Raw genomic sequence first — 18,262 nt, forward strand, 5'->3', positions numbered from 1 at the left:
CTTCGGGAGCCCGCGGGGGCGAGGAAGGAGCCGCCGCTCGGATGCGCTCGGGCCTTCCCGACAGAGACGGGACGGATGGGGAAGAGCGGGAAGCGGAGCGGGGAGAGAACCGCTTCAGCCCCGCGTTTTTCCGAGCCCGACGGGCGAGTCTGGGATGCGGAACGCCGGCCGGGATTCCCATCGGCCTCACCCTCACGGCGACGGGGAGCGACGGTCGGCTTTGTAATTTAGATCCTGTAAGAAATTCCTAATCCGAATTGTCCCAGCGGTCTCCTCTCTCTTTCCCGCCCCCTTCCCTCCTCGCTCCCGGGGCGGCTGCCCGGAGCAGGGCCCGGATCCCGGATCGCACCGGCCAAAGAGGACTCTGCAGGCGTTATCCCGGCGGGGAAAATCCAATCGATCCCTTTTTAAGTTATTCCCGCTCTCCCGCCGGCTTCCGGAGCCTCCGGTTGGAAAGCGAGGTGGGAAAAATGGGGAAGGAAAGCGCGGAAATGCAAACACTACCGGAAAAACCGAGGTGCCGGGGAGTTCTGGGCCCGGAGGAGGAGCGGATCCGTCGGGATTCGGTGAGAGAGGGCGGGATCCGGCAGAGAACGTGGGGTCGGGAAGGGAGGGAGACGCTTTTCCCCGCTGGAATTGCCAGGAAAGAGGAGGTTGTGAAGGGAAGAGGGGGGGTGAAAGCTGGAATTCTCCGCTCGGAGCGTGCCCTTCCCAACGATTCCGCGTCGTCCCAGGCGGATCGTGCCCTTCCTGCTCTGCCTCGGCCGCGAGGCCGGCTGCTTTCCCACTTTCCCATCCCGGTTTTTAACTCCCTCCCTCTCGTTTTTCCCCTTTCGGAGGCAATAATTTTCCCTGGAATTCCAAGTGCCGTTGGCGGGGAGGGGGCTCGGTTCCATATCCCGATGTCTGCAGGGCCCAAAGCCTCCACGTATCCCAAAATCCAAGCGGGAAACCCCAAAATTCCAGGCCGAAGATGCCAAATCTGAGCGGGAGCCCCCAAATTTCGAGTCGAAAACCCCCCAAATCCAAGCAGGGAACCTCAAATCCGAGTGGGAAACCCCCAAATCCAAGCAGGAGACCCAAAATTTCAAGTGGGAAATCCCAAATCCGTGCAGGAGACCCTGAATTCCAAGCAGGAGACCCCAAAATCCAAGCAGGGAACCTCAAATCGGAGTGGGAACCCCCAAATCCAAGCAGGAGACCCAAAATTTCAAGTGGGAAATCCCAAATCCGTGCAGGAGACCCCAAAATCCAAGCAGGGAACCTCAAATTGGAGTGGGAACCCCCCAAATCCAAGCAGGAGACCCAAATTTTCAAGTGGGAAATCCCAAATCCGTGCAGGAGACCCCAAAATCCAAGCAGGGAGCCTCAAATCGGAGTGGGAACCCCCCAAATCCAAGCAGGAGACCCCCAAATCCAAGCAGGAGACCCTAAATTCCAAGCAGGAGACCCCCAAATCCAAGCAGGGAACCTCAAATTGGAGTGGGAACCCCCAAATCCAAGCAGGAGACCCAAAATTCCAAGGAGGAGACCCCCAAATCCAAGCAGGAGACCCTAAATTCCAAGGAGGAGACCCCCAAATCCAAGCAGGAGACCCCCAAATCCAAGCAGGAGACCCAAAATCTGAGTGGGAAGCCCCCAAATCCGCCCCCTTTCCCTCTTTAAGGTGGAAAAAATGTTGGGAACGGCGAGCGAAGCCGGAGTTCGCTCCGAAACGCCAGAGCTGGAGCGGAGCCAGGGGCGCGGCTGCTGCCTTCGGAGCCTCCCGGGAGCTGCAATTCCTTCGCTTTTCCTGCCTTTTATCCCAAAAACCAGGAGCCCCAAATCCACTTTTTTTTTATTTTTTTCCCCCTCCTGGCTTCGGGAACGGGCGGCGTTCCTGCTCTTCCCGCTCCTGAATCCCGCAAATTCCCGGTGGGTTTGGGTTCTCCTTTCGGGGCTCCCCGCGGCCCACCTGGAATTTTGGGAATGCCGGGAGCCCCCCCGCTTCCCCAAAACCCGAAGCCTTAGCACCTCCGAGCGGGATTCATCCCGAGGGAAGGATGGGATCCGGCGTTCCCTGGGATCCGATATTCCCAGGGTTCTGGTGCCAGGTGGGATCCAGCATTCCCAGGATTCTGGTGTTCCCAGCTTTCCAGCGTTCCCTGGGATCCAGGATTCCCAGGATTCTGCTCTTCCCAGGGATCCAGTGTTCCTTGGGAGGCAGAATTCCCAGAGTTCTGATGTTCCCAAGGTTGCGGCGTTCCCTGAGCTCCAGGATTCCCAGGATTCTGGGACCCGGCGTTCCGTCGGGAAGCGGGATCAGGGGAGGCCTCTCCGAGTTCTTTTGCCCTCAGAGCCGCGGTGGCGCTTCCCGGGCTCCGGAATCCGGCATTCCTGGTTTAGCTCCCGCTGTCGTATCCGTATAAACCCCCCCCCGTACGAAATCCCTTGGTTTGGTGTCGGATGGTTCGGTTGGAGCGGGACGGAAGCCTTGGATTCGGGATCGTCTTCTCCTCCGCCCTTTCCCTGAGGTGAATCCATCGGGAAACCCACAAATTCTGCTCCCCAGGGGGATTCATCCTCATTTTTTGGTGGAATTCCGCTTCCCAAGGGGATTAATCCTCCTTTTTGGGGTGGAATTCCACTTCCCAAGGGGATTCATCCTCATTTTTTGGTGGAATTCCACTTCCCAGGGTGATTAATCCTCATTTTTTGGTGGAATTCCGCTTCCCAGGGGGATTCATCCTCATTTTCTTATGAATTCTGCTGCCCACGAGGGTTTAATCGGGATTTTTTGGGGGGAGAGAAAAGGCAAAATCTGGATGGACCCCCCTGAATCCCTTCCCGAATCCCTTCCCGCCGCTCCCAGGGAACGCCGGAGAGTCCGATCCGAGAATTTTGTACTGTATTTATTGTGCATACCGGGTTTTTTTAAGGAATTCTGTACATTTAGTACTTCCGTGTAAATTAAAATCGCTCTTCTTTGTACGAACGGCCCCGACTTCCCCATCCCTCGCGCCCGGAAAAGGGAAAAGGGAGGGAATGGGGGTGGGATTTGGGATCCGGATCCCGATCTGGGGATGGAGATGGGATTTGGGATCTGGATCTGGGGATGGAGATGGGATTTAGGATCCAGATCCCTATCTGGGGATGGGGATGGGATTTGGGATCTGGATCCGGGGATGGGATTTAGGATCCAGATCCTGATCTGGGGATGGAGATGGGATTTAGGATCCGGATCCCTATCTGGGGTTGGGGATGGGATTTGGGATCTGGATCCTGATCTGGGGATGGGGATGGGATTTGGGATCCAGATCCTGATCTGGGGATGGGGATGGGATTTGGGATCTGGATCCTGATCTGGGGATGGGGATGGGATTTGGGATCTGGATCCTGATCTGGGGATGGGGATGGGATTTGGGATCCGGATCCTGATCTGGGGATGGGGATGGGATTTGGGATCCTGATCCTGATCTGGGGATGGGGATGGGATTTAGGATCCAGATCCTGATCTGGGGATGGGATTTGGGATCCAGATCCTGATCTGGGGATGGGGATGGGATTTGGGATCCGGATCCTGACTTCGGAGCAGCGTTGGGGGCTCAGGGAGACGACCAGGACCTGGATCCTAAGCTGGAGTCTCAGGAATTGTCTCCGGGCCCTGGATCCCAACCCCGGAGCCGGGCTGGGAGCTCAAGGAGACCACAAGGAACCCGGATCCCGACCGGTAAATGGGGCTGGAAGGGAGATTTGGGATCCGGATCCCGACCTGGGGGCTTGGGGACGGGATCTGGGACCTGGATCTCAATCCAGGAGTGGGTCTGGGGTCTTGGAGGAGGATCCAGGACCTGGATCCCGAATCAGGAGTGGGTCTGGGGGCTCGGGGCCGGGATCTGGGAGCTGGATCCCCCCCGGAGCGCGGGGCTGGGATCTGGGAAGCCGCGGGGGATCCTCCGGCCGAGCCCGGAATCCGGAGTGAATCGGAATCCAAGCGAAACCCCCTTCCAGCCTAGAGCGGGGCTGGGGGCTTCGTCTCCTCTTGGGGGGCTCAACCCAATCCGGAGCCGATCCGGAGCCGCTCTGGATCCAATCGCGCCCGGGCAGCGATTCCCGGCTCCTCCCCGCTGGCGGCCCCTTTCCCGCTGGTGGATTTATGAATTCCTGACTTTTATGGTCCCAACCCCGGCCCCGCCGCCCCCCCTTCCCCTCGCTTATGACGAGTTTTTCCCCTCCCAGCCCTCCAGCTCCAGCCTTTTTCTCCTCCGGCGCCTCCGCCCGCTGCCCAGAGCCGACGCTTCTCCCCACAGGGAATTTTCCTCCCCGGAAAAGTCCGAAAAACAAGGAAAAAGGGCGAAAAACAAAGAAGAAAAAGCCAATCGCCGCCTCCAGAAGCGCAGCGTCGCTCCCCGGAGCGTTTCTTGGGGAGGAAAAGGCTCTTCCTGGCACCGCCAAGAGGGGAAGGAGCCACCTGCCCAGCGACGGGAAAGGGAAAATCTCCAAAAGTGGCTTTTCTGCCTCAATTTCCCAGCGGGTTTTGGCATCGAGGAGCAGGTGGGGATCTCGTCCTGCGGCTCCGAACCCACCGAGCCTGGCGCCTTCTGCTTCTCCCTCTGGATTCCCACCGGGAACGTTGATTCCCACCGCCAGGAAGAGCAGATTCCCACCAGGAACGTCGATTCCCACCAGGAACGTTGAGTGATTCCCACCAGGAACGTCGATTCCCACCAAGAACGTCCCGTTCCCACCAGGAACGCAGCTTCCCAGCGCCAGCAACGTCGATTCCCATCGGGAACGTCGCTTCCAACCAACCAAGAGCGTCGATTCCCACCAGGAGCCCCACGGCCCATCGGGAACGTCGATTCCCACCACCGGGAACGCCGCTTCCCACCGAAAACGTTGATTGAGTCCCACCAGGAACGCTGATTCCCACCAAAAACATTGACTGATTCCCACCAGGAACATCGATTCCCACCAAGAACGTTGAGTGATTCCTACCAGGAACGTCGATTCCCACCAGGAACGTTGATTGAGTCCCACCAGGAACGCCGATTCCCACCAAGAACATCGATTCCCACCAAGAACGTTGATTGATTCCCACCAGGAACGTCGATTCCCACCAGGAACGTCAATTCCCACCACGAACGTTGAGTGATTCCCACCAGGAACGTTGAGTGATTCCCACCAGGAACGTCGATTCCCACCAAGAACGTTGATTGAGTCCCACCAGGACCTCCACATCCCACCGGGACCACCCAGTTCCACCGGAGAACGTTGATTCCCTCCGGGAACGCCGCTTCCCAGCGCCGGGATGTTCAGCTGGCTGCGGAAGCAGGAGAAGAAGAGCCCCGAGGTCATCCACACGGTGACCGAGGGGCTCAAGAACCTCTACAAGAAGAAGCTTCTCCCCGTGGAGGAGTTCTACCGCTTCCATGACTTCCACTCGCCAGCGCTGGAGGAGGCGGATTTCGACACCAAGCCCATGGTGCTGGTGGTGGGACAATATTCCACGGGGAAGACCACGTTCATCCGGTACCTGCTGGAGCAGGACATCCCGGGGAGCCGCATCGGGCCCGAGCCCACCACCGACTCCTTCGTGGCCATCATGCACGGGGAGACCGAGGGCATCACGCCTGGCAACGCCCTCATCGTCGACCCCAACAAGCCCTTCCGCAAGCTCAACCCCTTCGGGAATGCCTTCCTCAACCGGTGAGTCCCACCCCGATCCAACAAAGCTCCCCCCCCATCCTCTAAAAAGCACCCCCAGAGCCATCCAAGCCCCTCCAGATACACCAAAAGCCCGTCCAGATCCATCAAAAGCCACCTCAGATCCATCAAAGCTCCTCCGGATCCATCAAAACCTCCTCCAGATCCATCAAAGCCCCTCCAGATCCACCAAAATACCCCCTAGATCCACCTAGAGCTCCCCCAGATCCACCAAAGCTCCTCCAGATACACCAAAAGCCCTTCCAGATCCATCAAAAGCTACCTCAGATCCATCAAAGCCCCTCCAGATCCATCAAAAGCTCCTCCAGATCCATCAAAGCCCCTGCAGATCCACCTAGAGCCCCCCCAGATCCACCTAAAGACCCCCAGATCCACCAAAGCCCCTCCAGATCCATCAAAGCCCCTGCAGATCCATCGAAAGCCCCCCCAGATCCATCAAAAGCCCCCCCAGATCCATCAAAGCCCCTCCAGATCCATCAAAAGCCCCTGCAGATCCACCTAGAGCCCCCCCAGATCCACCTAAAGACCCCCAGATCCATCAAAAGCCCCCCCAGATCCACCAAAGCCCCTCCAGATCCATCAAAGCCCCTGCAGATCCATCAAACGCCCCCCAGATCCATCAAAAGCTCCTCCAGCATCATCAAAGCCCCCCCAGATCCACCTGAAGACCCCCAGATCCATCAAAAGCTCCTCCAGAATCATCAAAGCTCCTCCAAATCCATCAAAAGCCCCCCCAGATCCATCAAAAGCCCCTGCAGATCCACCTAGAGACCCCCAGATCCATCAACCCCCCCCAGATCCATCAAAAGCCCCCCTAGATACTCCAAAGCCCCTCCAGATCCACCAAATCCCCCCCAAATTGATGACCCCCCCCAATTACCCCAAATCCCCCCCTAAATGATCCAAATCTCCACAATTTAAGCAATTCCCCCCCCCCTTTTCCCCTTTTCCCTTTTCCCCTTCATTTTTGGGGCTCCGGGATGGGCTGGGGGGGGGGGTGGGGGGGTCCAGAAGAATTTGGGGTGTCCCCCCCCAACTTTGGGAAGTGCTGGGGGGGGGGTTGTCCCTGTTTCCCGTCTTTGTGTTCCGGGGGGGGGGTTGTTGATGAGCCAGAGTTCAGGAATGCGGAGCCGCCCTGGAAACACTCGCTCACGGCTCTTTGGGGGGGGGGGGCCTTAAAATGCCCCCCCAGCCCCATAAAACACCCCCTCGAGTCCCATAAAATGCCCCCCAGCCCCTTAAAATGCCCCCCCAGCCCCTTAAAACACCCCCTCGAGTCCCATAAAATGCCCCCAGACCCTTAAAATGCCCCCCAAGTCCCATAAAATGCCCCCCCAGCCCCTTAAAATGCCCCCCCAGCCCCTTAAAAGGCCCCCCAGCCCCATAAAACGCCCCCCAAGTCCCATAAAATGCCCCCCAGCCCCTTAAAATGCCCCCCCAGTCCCATAAAACGCCCCCCAAGTCCCATAAAATGCCCCCCAGCCCCTTAAAATGTCCCCCCAGTCCCATAAAATGCCCCCCAGCCCCTTAAAATGCCCCCCAAGTCCCATAAAATGCCCCCCAAGTCCCATAAAATGCCCCCCCAGCCCCATAAAACGCCCCCCAGTCCCATAAAATGCCCCCCCAGCCCCTTAAAATGCCCCCCAGTCCCTTAAAATGCCCCCCCAGCCCCTTAAAATGCCCCCCAAGTCCCATAAAACGCCCCCCAGCCCCTTAAAATGCCCCCCAGCCCCTTAAAATGCCCCCCAGCCCCATAAAACGCCCCCCAGTCCCATAAAACGCCCCCCAAGTCCCATAAAATGCCCCCCAGCCCCTTAAAATGCCCCCCAGTCCCATAAAACGCCCCCCAAGTCCCATAAAATGCCCCCCAGCCCCTTAAAAGGCCCCCCAGTCCCATAAAACGCCCCCCAAGTCCCATAAAATGCCCCCCAGCCCCTTAAAATGCCCCCCAGTCCCATAAAATGCCCCCCAGTCCCTTAAAATGCCCCCCAAGTCCCATAAAACGCCCCCCCAGCCCCTTAAAAGGCCCCCCAGCCCCTTAAAATGCCCCCCAAGTCCCATAAAATGCCCCCCAGCCCCTTAAAATGCCCCCCCAGTCCCTTAAAATGCCCCCCCAGCCCCATAAAACGCCCCCCAGTCCCATAAAATGCCCCCCAGTCCCTTAAAATGCCCCCCACGTCCCATAAAATGCCCCCCAGCCCCTTTAAACGCCCCCCAAGTCCCATAAAACGCCCCCTCAGCCCCTTAAAATGCCCCCCCAGTCCCATAAAATGCCCCCCAGCCCCTTAAAATGCCCCCCCAGTCCCATAAAACGCCCCCCACGTCCCATAAAATGCCCCCCAGCCCCTTAAAATGCCCCCCCAGTCCCATAAAATGCCCCCCAGCCCCTTAAAATGCCCCCCAAGTCCCATAAAATGCCCCCCAAGTCCCATAAAATGCCCCCCCAGCCCCATAAAACGCCCCCCAGTCCCATAAAATGCCCCCCCAGTCCCATAAAATGCCCCCCCAGCCCCATAAAACGCCCCCCAAGTCCCATAAAACGCCCCCCAGCCCCTTAAAATGCCCCCCAAGTCCCATAAAATGCCCCCCAGCCCCTTAAAATGCCCCCCAAGTCCCATAAAATGCCCCCCAGCCCCTTAAAATGACCCCCAGCCCCTTAAAATGCCTCCCAAGTCCCATAAAATGCCCCCCAGCCCCTTAAAATGACCCCCAGCCCCTTAAAATGCCCCCCAAGTCCCATAAAATGCCCCCCAGCCCCTTAAAATGCCCCCCCAGCCCCATAAAATGCCCCCCAAGTCCCATAAAATGCCCCCTGAGTCCCATAAAACGCCCCCCCCCCCAACTGAGGGTTAAGGGGGGGGTTCTTAGGGGGTGGGGGTGTCGGGGGGGGGCACAAAGTGGGGTTTGGGGGGGCTCAGAGCGTGGGGAGCAGTTTGAGAGGGTCTGGGGGGGCCCAACGTCGGGGGGGGGGGGTAGTTTGGGGGGGTCTGGGGGGGGGTCACAAAGGGGGGTTCTGGGGTGGGGGGGGCTCCGAGTGGAGTGGGGGGGGCAGTTTGGGAGGGGCTGGGGGGGGCAGAAAGAGGGGGGGGAAGGGTTTTTAAAGGGGGGGGTAGTTTGGGGGGGGGATGGGGGGGTCTGGGGGTTTTGGGGGGGGGGGTTAGGAGTCTGAATGCCCCCCCCAGGCTGCAGTGCGCCCACCTCCCCAACCCCGTCCTGAGGAGCATCAGCATCATCGACACCCCCGGCATCCTGGCGGGGGCCAAGCAGCGCGTCTGCAGGGGTAAAAACGGGGGGGGGGGGGCAATAATGGGGGGTGGGGGGCAATAACGGGGGGGGGGGGCAATAATGGGGTGGGGGGGGCAATAATGGGGTGGGGGGGGGGGGGGGAAATAATGGGGGGGAATGAGTGGGAGGGGGAATAACGACCCCCCCGGGATCCTGGAGGGGCCAAACGGGGGCTGGGGGGGGGCAAGAAGGGGGGGAAAAGGGGGAGGGGGGCAACAAGGGGGGACAACCCCATGTTCTCCTCCATCCCCATGTTCTCCTCCATCCCCACGTTCTCCTCCATCTCCACCTTCTCCTCCATCCCCACCTTCTCTCCATCCTCATGTTCTCCTCCATCCCCACCTTCTCTCCATCCCCACCTTCTCTCCATCCCCACCTTCTCCTCCATCTCCACCTTCTCCTCCATCCCCACCTTCTCCTCCATCCTCACGTTCTCCTCCATCCCCACCTTCTCTCCATCCCCACCTTCTCCTCCATCCCCACCTTCTCCTCCATCCTCATGTTCTCCTCCATCCCCACCTTCTCTCCATCCCCACCTTCTCTCCATCCCCACCTTCTCTCCATCCCCACGTTGTCTCCATCCCCACCTTCTCTCCATCCCCACCTTCTCTCCATCCCCACGTTCTCCTCCATCTCCACCTTCTCCTCCATCCCCACCTTCTCCTCCATCCTCACGTTCTCCTCCATCCCCACCTTCTCTCCATCCCCACCTTCTCCTCCATCCCCACCTTCTCCTCCATCCCCACCTTCTCCTCCATCCTCATGTTCTCCTCCATCCCCACCTTCTCTCCATCCCCACCTTCTCTCCATCCCCACCTTCTCCTCCATCCCCACCTTCTCCTCCATCCCCACCTTCTCTCCATCCCCACCTTCTCTCCATCCCCACCTTCTCCTCCATCCCCACCTTCTCTCCATCCCCACCTTCTCCTCCATCCCCACCTTCTCTCCATCCCCACCTTCTCCTCCATCCCCACCTTCTCTCCATCCCCACCTTCTCCTCCATCCCCACCTTCTCCTCCATCCCCACCTTCTCTCCATCCCCACCTTCTCTCCATCCCCACGTTGTCTCCATCCCCACCTTCTCCTCCAGGCTACGACTTCCCGGCCGTGCTCCAGTGGTTCGCGGAGCGCGTGGACCTCATCATCCTCCTCTTCGACGCCCACAAGCTGGAGATCTCGGACGAGTTCTCCGAGGCCATCCGAGCCCTCAAGGGCAACGAGGACAAGATCCGCGTGGTCCTCAACAAGGCCGACATGGTGGAGACGCAGCAGCTGATGCGCGTCTACGGGGCCCTGATGTGGTCGCTGGGGAAGGTCTTCAACACCCCCGAGGTTCTGCGCGTCTTCATCGGCTCCTTCTGGGCCGAACCCCTCCTCAACGCCGACAACCGGCAGCTCTTCGAGCTGGAGGAGCACGACCTCTTCCAGGACATCCAGAACCTGCCCCGGCACGCGGCCCTCCGCAAGCTCAACGACCTCGTCAAGCGCGCGCGGCTCGTTAGGGTGAGTGGGGGCGTCTCCACGGCTTCCTTCAGGTTCTCCATAGGCCTGATGGGGCCAAGGGGACACCAGGACTCCTTGGGGTTCTCCATGGACACCAGGACTCTTTGGGGCTCTCCAGGGATCCGATGGGGCCAAGGGGACACCACGACTCCTTGGAGTTTTCCATGGATCCAATGGGGCCAAGGGGACACCAGGACTCCTTAGGGTTCTCCATGGATCCAATGGGGCCAAGGGGACACCAGGACTCTTTGGGGCTCTCCAGGGATCTGATAGGGCCAAGGGGACACCAGGACTCCTTGGGGTTCTCCAGAGATCCGATGGGGCCAAGGGGACACCAGGACTCCTTGGGGTTCTCCAGGGATCCGATGGGGCCAAGGGGACACCAGGACTCCTTGGGGTTCTCCATGGATCCGATGGGGCCAAGGGGACACCAAGACTCCTTGGAGTTTTCCATGGATCCAATGGGGCCAAGGGGACATCACGACTCCTTGGGGTTCTCCATGGACACCAGGACTCTTTGGGGCTCTCCAGGGATCCGATGGGGCCAAGGGGACACCACGACTCCTTGGAGTTTTCCATGGATCCAATGGGGCCAAGGGGACACCAGGACTCCTTAGGGTTCTCCATGGATCCAATGGGGCCAAGGGGACACCAGGACTCTTTGGGGCTCTCCAGGGATCTGATAGGGCCAAGGGGACACCAGGACTCCTTGGGGTTCTCCAGAGATCCGATGGGGCCAAGGGGACACCAGGACTCCTTGGGGTTCTCCAGGGATCCGATGGGGCCAAGGGGACACCAGGACTCCTTGGGGTTCTCCATGGATCCGATGGGGCCAAGGGGACACCAAGACTCCTTGGAGTTTTCCATGGATCCAATGGGGCCAAGGGGACATCACGACTCCTTGGGGTTCTCCATGGACACCAGGACTCTTTGGGGCTCTCCAGGGATCCGATGGGGCCAAGGGGACACCACGACTCCTTGGAGTTTTCCATGGATCCAGTGGGGCCAAGGGGACACCAGGACTCCTTGGGGTTCTCCAGAGATCCGATGGGGCCAAGGGGACACCAGGACTCCTTGGGGTTCTCCAGGGATCCGATGGGGCCAAGGGGACACCAGGACTCCTTGGGGTTCTCCAGGGACACCAGGATTCCTTGGGGTTCTCCATGGATCCGATGGGGCCAAGGGGACACCAGGATTCCTTGGGGTTCTCCAGGGATCCGATGAGGCCAAGGGGACACCAGGACTCCTTGGGGTTCTCCATGGACAACAGGACTCTTTGGGGCTCTCCAGGGATCCGATGGGGCCAAGGGGACACCAAGACTCCTTGGAGTTTTCCATGGATCCAATGGGGCCAAGGGGACATCACGACTCCTTGGGGTTCTCCATGGACAACAGGACTCTTTGGTGTCCTCCATGGACACCAGGACTCTTTGGGGCTCTCCAGGGATCCGATGGGGCCAAGGGGACACCAGGACTCCTTGGGGCTCTCCAGGGATCCGATGGGGCCAAGGGGACACCAGGACTCCCTGAGATCCTCCACAGCTCAGGTCCCATCGCCCTGGTGGCTCCTGTCACCTCCCCCAGTGGCCGAGGGCGGACGTGTCCCCCCCCCCCGCCCCGTCCTGCGCCTGGTTTCCTCGTTAAGGGTTTCCCCAAGGGGCAGCTCCTTCCGCCTCGTTAATTAGGACATAATTAACATCCCCCCCCAGCCCCCGGTTCCTCGTCTCCCTCTTCCTCACCTCGTTGTCCACCGGCCTTATCGCATCCGGCCACCTGCGGGGATGGGGCCACTGGGGCCACCAGGGCCACCACGGGGCCACCAGGGGGACGGGTCCGATGGAGGTGGAGAGGGTGGAGGGGGTGGGACCGATGGGGATGGAGACGATGGGGATGGAGATGATGGAGATGATGGGGATGGAGACGATGGGGATGGAGACGATGGAGATGATGGGGATGGAGACGATGGGGATGGAGACGATGGGGATGGAGATGGGGATGGAGATGATGGGGATGGAGACGATGGGGACAATGGGTATGGAGATGGTGGGGATGATGAGGATGGAGACGATGGAGATGGAGACAATGGGGATGGGGATGATGGGGATGGAGACGATGGGGGTGGAGAGGATGGAGATGATGGGGATGGAGATGATGGGGGTGGGGACGATGAGGATGATGGGGATGGAGATGATGGGGATGGAGACGATGAGGATGGAGATGGGGATGGGGATGGAGATGGAGATGGAGATGGAGATGGAGATGGAGATGGGGATGGGATGGGGATGGAGATGGGGATGGAGATGGGGATGGAGATGGAGATGGAGTTGGGGATGGAGTTGGGGATGGAGATGGGGATGGAGATGGAGGTGGAGATGGGGATGGAGATGGGGATGGAGACGGGGATGGGTGGAGCCCCCCCCAGCCCATCGTCACCCCCTCCCTGTCCCCCCCCTGCTGCCCCCCAGGTCCACGCGCACATCGTGAGCCGCCTGAAGAAGGAGATGCCCGCGGTGTTCGGCAAGGACACCAAGAAGAAGCAGCTGATCGCGAAGCTGCCGCTGCTCTTCGCCCGCGTCCAGCTGGAGCAGCACGTCCCGCCCGGCGACTTCCCCGACTGCGCCCGCATGCAGGTGCCCGGGGGGAACTGGGAGCCGCGGATCCATACTGGGAGCTGCAGGCCCATACTGGGAGCCGCGGATCCATACTGGGAGCCACAGCTCCACACTGGGAGCCGCAGGCCCATACTGGGAGCCGCAGGCCCATACTGGGAGCCGCAGGCCCATACTGGGAGCCACAGATCCATACTGGGAGCCGCAGATCCATACTGGGAGCCGCAGATCCATACTGGGAGCCGCAGGCCCATACTGGGAGCCACAGATCCATACTGGGAGCCGCAGATCCATACTGGGAGCCGCAGGCCCATACTGGGAGCCGCGGATCCATACTGGGAGCCACAGCTCCATACTGGGAGCCGCAGGCCCATACTGGGAGCCGCAGGCCCATACTGGGAGCCACAGATCCATACTGGGAGCCACAGGCCCATACTGGGAGCCGCAGCTCCATACTGGGAGCCGCAGGCCCATACTGGGAGCCACAGGCCCATACTGGGAGCCGCAGATCCATACTGGGAGCCACAGGCCCATACTGGGAGCCGCAGGCCCATACTGGGAGCCACAGGCCCATACTGGGAGCCGCAGATCCATACTGGGAGCCGCAGGCCCATACTGGGAGCCGCGGATCCATACTGGGAGCCGCAGGCCCATACTGGGAGCCACAGATCCATACTGGGAGCCGCAGGCCCATACTGGGAGCCACAGATCCATACTGGGAGCCGCAGGCCCATACTGGGAGCCGCGGATCCATACTGGGAGCCGCAGGCCCATACTGGGAGCCGCGGATCCATACTGGGAGCCGCAGCTCCATACTGGGAGCCGCAGGCCCATACTGGGAGCCGCAGATCCATACTGGGAGCCGCAGGCCCATACTGGGAGCCGCAGATCCATACTGGGAGCCGCGGATCCATACTGGGAGCCACAGCTCCATACTGGGAGCCGCAGGCCCATACTGGGAGCCACAGATCCATACTGGGAGCCGCAGGCCCATACTGGGAGCCACAGATCCATACTGGGAGCCACAGATCCATACTGGGAGCCGCAGGCCCATACTGGGAGCCACAGATCCATACTGGGAGCCGCAGGCCCATACTGGGAGCCGCGGATCCATACTGGGAGCCGCAGCTCCATACTGGGAGCCGCAGGCCCATACTGGGAGCCGCAGATCCATACTGGGAGCCGCAGGCCCATACTGGGAGCCGCAGATCCATACTGGGAGCCGCGGATCCATACTGGGAGCCACAGCTCCATACTGGGAGCCGCAGGCCCATACTGGGAGCCACAGATCCATACTGGGAGCCGCAGGCCCATACTGGGAGCCACAGATCCATACTGGGAGCCACAGATCCATACTGGGAGCCGCAGCTCCATACTGGGAGCCGCAGGCCCATACTGGGAGCCACAGATCCATACTGGGAGCCGCAGGCCCATACTGGGAGCCGCAGCTCCATACTGGGAGCCGCAGATCCATACTGGGAGCCACAGGCCCATACTGGGAGCCGCAGGCCCATACTGGGAGACGCAGGCCCATACTGGGAGCCGCAGATCCATACTGGGAGCCACAGGCCCATACTGGGAGCCGCAGGCCCATACTGGGAGCCACAGCTCCATACTGGGAGCCGCAGGCCCATACTGGGAGACGCAGGCCCATACTGGGAGCCGCAGATCCATACTGGGAGCCACAGGCCCATACTGGGAGCCGCAGGCCCATACTGGGAGCCACAGCTCCATACTGGGAGCCGCAGGCCCATACTGGGAGCCACAGCTCCATACTGGGAGCCACAGATCCATACTGGGAGCCGCAGGCCCATACTGGGAGCCACAGCTCCATACTGGGAGCCACAGATCCATACTGGGAGCCACAGGCCCATACTGGGAGCCGCAGATCCATACTGGGAGCCACAGCTCCATACTGGGAGCCGCAGCTCCATACTGGGAGCCGCAGATCCATACTGGGAGCCGCAGATCCATACTGGGAGCCACAGGCCCATACTGGGAACCACAGGCCCATACTGGGATCCTCAGCTCCAACCTGGGATCCGGAGCTCCATATTGGAATGTTGACCCTCATACTGGGATCTGGAGCTCCATACTGGGATGTTGACCCTTACACTGGGGTGGTGACCTTCATACTGGTCTGCTGAGCCCCATACTGGAATGTTGACCCTCGTACTGGGACCCTGAGCCCCACATTGGGATCCTGACCCCCATACTGGGATCCTGAGCCCTGTACTGGGATCATGAGCTTCCTACTGGGATCCTGAGCTCTTTACTGGTCTGCTGAGCCCCATACTGGAATGTTGACCCTCATACTGGGATCCTGAGCCCCGTATTGGGATCCTGGCCCCCATACTGGAGTGTTGACCCTCATACTGGGATCATGAGCCCCGTATTGGGATCCTGAGCTCCGTAGTGGTCTGCTGAGCCCCGTACTGGGATCCTGAGCCCCATACTGGGATCATGAGCTTCCTACTAGGATCCTGAGCCCCATACTGGAATGTTGACCCTCATACTGGGATCCTGAGCCCCATATTGGGATCCTGACCCCTGTACTGGAATGTTGACCCTCATACTGGGATCCTGAGCCCCATACTGGTCTGCTGAGCCCCGTCCTGGTCTGCTGAGCCCCATCCTGGTCTCCTGAGCCCCGTCCTGGTCTCCTGAGCCCCGTCCTGGTCTGCTGAGCCCGCGTTTCTCCCCCGGCAGGAGCAGCTGGCGGTGCACGACTTCTCGCGGTTCCCGGCGCTGAAGCCGCGGCTGCTGGAGGCCCTGGACGAGCTGCTGACGACGGACATCGCGGCGCTGATGCCGCTGCTGCGCCAGGAGGAGCTGGAGGCGCCCGAGGACGCGGGGGTCCAGGGCGGCGCCTTCGACGGCACCCGCCGAGGCCCCTTCAGCGGCGCCGACGACGAGGACGAGGACGTCGAGGGGGAAGATGGCGACGAGTGGGTGGTGACCAAGGACAAGGCCAAGTACGACGAGATCTTCTACGGGCTGGCGCCCTGCGGGGGGAAGCTGAGCGGGCGCCGCGCCCGCAGCTGGATGGTGAGCAGCAACCTGCCCAGCTCCGTCCTGGGCCGCATCTGGCAGCTCAGCGACGTGGACCGCGACGGCATGTTGGACGCCGAGGAGTTCGCCCTGGCCGGCCACCTCATCGGGGCCAAGCTGGAGGGCAGAGGGCTCCCCGCCGACCTGCCCCCGCGCCTCGTGCCGCCCTCCAAGAGGAGGCCCAAGGGCTCCGCCGAGTGAGGGGCCGCCGGCCACGGGGACCCCCCCACCCCACCCCGGGAGGAACGGGAGGTCGAAGTGGAGGTGGAGCCCCCAAAAAAATGAGAGAGGAGAACCCCAAATAAGAGAGAGGAGAATCCCCAACATGGAGGAGAACCCCAGAAAAGAGAAAGGAGAACCCCAAACAAGAGTGAGGAGAATCCCCAACATGAAGGAGAACCCAAAAGATGAGAGGGGAATCCCAAAAATGGAGGAGAATCCCCCCAAAAGATAGAGGAGAACCCCAAAATGGAGGGGAACCAGAAAAAAAGATAGAGGAGAACCCCAAAAATGGAGGAGAATCCCCAAAAAAGATAGAGGAGAACCCCAAAAATGGAGAAGAATCCCCAACATGGAGGAGAACCCAAAAAAAGAGAAAGGAGAACCCCAAAAAAGAGAGAGAGGAAGCCCAAAATGGAGGAGAACCCAAAAGATGAGAGAGGAGAATCCCCAAAAATGGAGTAGAATTCCCCAAATGGAGGAGAACCCAAAAAAAGATAGAGGAGAACCCCAAAGGAGAGTGAGGAGAATCCCCAACATGGAGGAGAATCCCCAAAAAAGATAGAGGAGAACCCCAAAAATGGAGAAGAATCCCCAAAATGGAGGAGAACCCAAAAAAAGATAGAGGAGAACCCCAAAATGGAGGAGAATCCCCAAAAAAGATAGAGGAGAACCCCAAAAATGGAGAAGAATCCCCAAAATGGAGGAGAACCCAAAAAAAGAGAGAGGAGAATCCCCAACATGGAGGAGAACCCAAAAGATGAGAGAGGAGAATCCCCAGAATGGAGGAGAACCCCAAAAAAGAGAGAGGAGAATCCCCAACACGGAGGAGAACCCAAAAAAGAGAGAGGAGAACCCCCAAAATGGAGGAGAACCCAAAAAAGAGAGAGGAGAACCCCAAAATGGAGGAGAACCCCAAAAAAGAGAAAGGAGAACCTCAAAAAAGAGAGAGAGGAAGCCCAAAATGGAGGAGAACCCAAAAGATGAGAGAGGAGAATCCCAAAAATGGAGGAGAACCTCAAAAAAGAGAGAGAGGAAGCCCAAAATGGAGGAGAACCCAAAAGATGAGAGAGGAGAATCCCCAAAATGGAGGAGAATCCCCCAATTGGAGGAGAACCCAAAAAAAGATAGAGGAGAACCCCAACCGAGAGAGAGGAGAACCCCAAAATGGAGGAGAATCACCAAAAAAGATAGAGGGGAACCCCAAAAATGGAGGAGAATCCCCCCAAAAGATAGAGGAGAATCCCAAAATGGAGGGGAACCAGAAAAAAAAGATAGAGGAGAACCCCAAACAAAAGAGAGGAGAATCCCCAAAATGGAGGAGAACCCATAAAAAAGATAGAGGAGAACCCCAGTATGGAGGAGAACCCAAAAGATGAGAGAGGAGAACCCCCACAATGGAGGAGAACCCCAAAAAAGAGAAAGGAGAACCCCCAAAATGGAGGAGAACACAAAAGAAGAGAGAGGAGAACCCCAAAATGGAGGAGAACCCCCCCAAAAGAGAGAGAGGAATCCCAAAATGGAGGAGAACCCAAAAGATGAGAGAGGAGAATCCCAAAAATGGAGGAGAACACAAAAGAAGAGAGAGGAGAACCCCAAAATGGAGGAGAACCCAAAAAAAGACAGAGGAGAATCCCAAACAAGAGAGAGGAGAATCCCCAGAATGGAGGAGAACCCCAAGAAAAGATAGAGGAGAACCCCAAAATGGAGGAGAACCCCAAAAAAGAGAAAGGAGAACCCCAAAAAAGGGAGAGGAGAACCCCAAAATGGAGGAGAACCCCCAAAAAGAGAGAGGAGAACCCCAACATGGAGGAGAACCCCAAAAAAGAGAAAGGAGAACCCAAGAATAGGTCCCCCAAAAGAGGAGAATCCATAAAAGATAGAGAAGA

At 59.1% G+C, this 18,262-nt stretch overlaps 2 protein-coding genes across 3 annotated transcripts; both read left to right on the forward strand.

The window, feature by feature from the left end:
- The first annotated feature begins 252 nt into the window (after positions 1 to 252).
- LOC138734541 (uncharacterized) lies at positions 253 to 5,226 on the forward strand. Of its 2 annotated transcripts, XM_069882268.1 has the most exons (3): positions 253 to 566; positions 4,219 to 4,672; positions 4,939 to 5,226. In XM_069882268.1, exons 1-3 carry the CDS (start codon positions 471 to 473, stop codon positions 4,968 to 4,970), a joined length of 582 nt encoding a protein of 193 aa, XP_069738369.1. In that variant the 5' UTR covers positions 253 to 470; the 3' UTR covers positions 4,971 to 5,226. The 2 variants fall into 2 exon arrangements, with proteins under 2 accessions (XP_069738369.1, XP_069738368.1); XM_069882267.1 differs by lacking the exons at positions 4,219 to 4,672; positions 4,939 to 5,226 and adding an exon at positions 1,667 to 2,962.
- On the forward strand, positions 4,666 to 17,225 carry EHD2 (EH domain containing 2). The gene is made up of 5 exons (XM_069882250.1): positions 4,666 to 5,688; positions 8,889 to 8,986; positions 10,082 to 10,494; positions 12,960 to 13,124; positions 15,813 to 17,225. Exons 1-5 carry the CDS (start codon positions 5,291 to 5,293, stop codon positions 16,353 to 16,355), a joined length of 1,617 nt encoding a protein of 538 aa, XP_069738351.1. The 5' UTR covers positions 4,666 to 5,290; the 3' UTR covers positions 16,356 to 17,225.
- Positions 17,226 to 18,262: the final 1,037 nt, after the last annotated feature.

This window comes from Phaenicophaeus curvirostris, unplaced genomic scaffold (assembly GCF_032191515.1).
Source record: "Phaenicophaeus curvirostris isolate KB17595 unplaced genomic scaffold, BPBGC_Pcur_1.0 scaffold_93, whole genome shotgun sequence".
Lineage (NCBI taxonomy): Eukaryota > Metazoa > Chordata > Aves > Cuculiformes > Cuculidae > Phaenicophaeus > Phaenicophaeus curvirostris.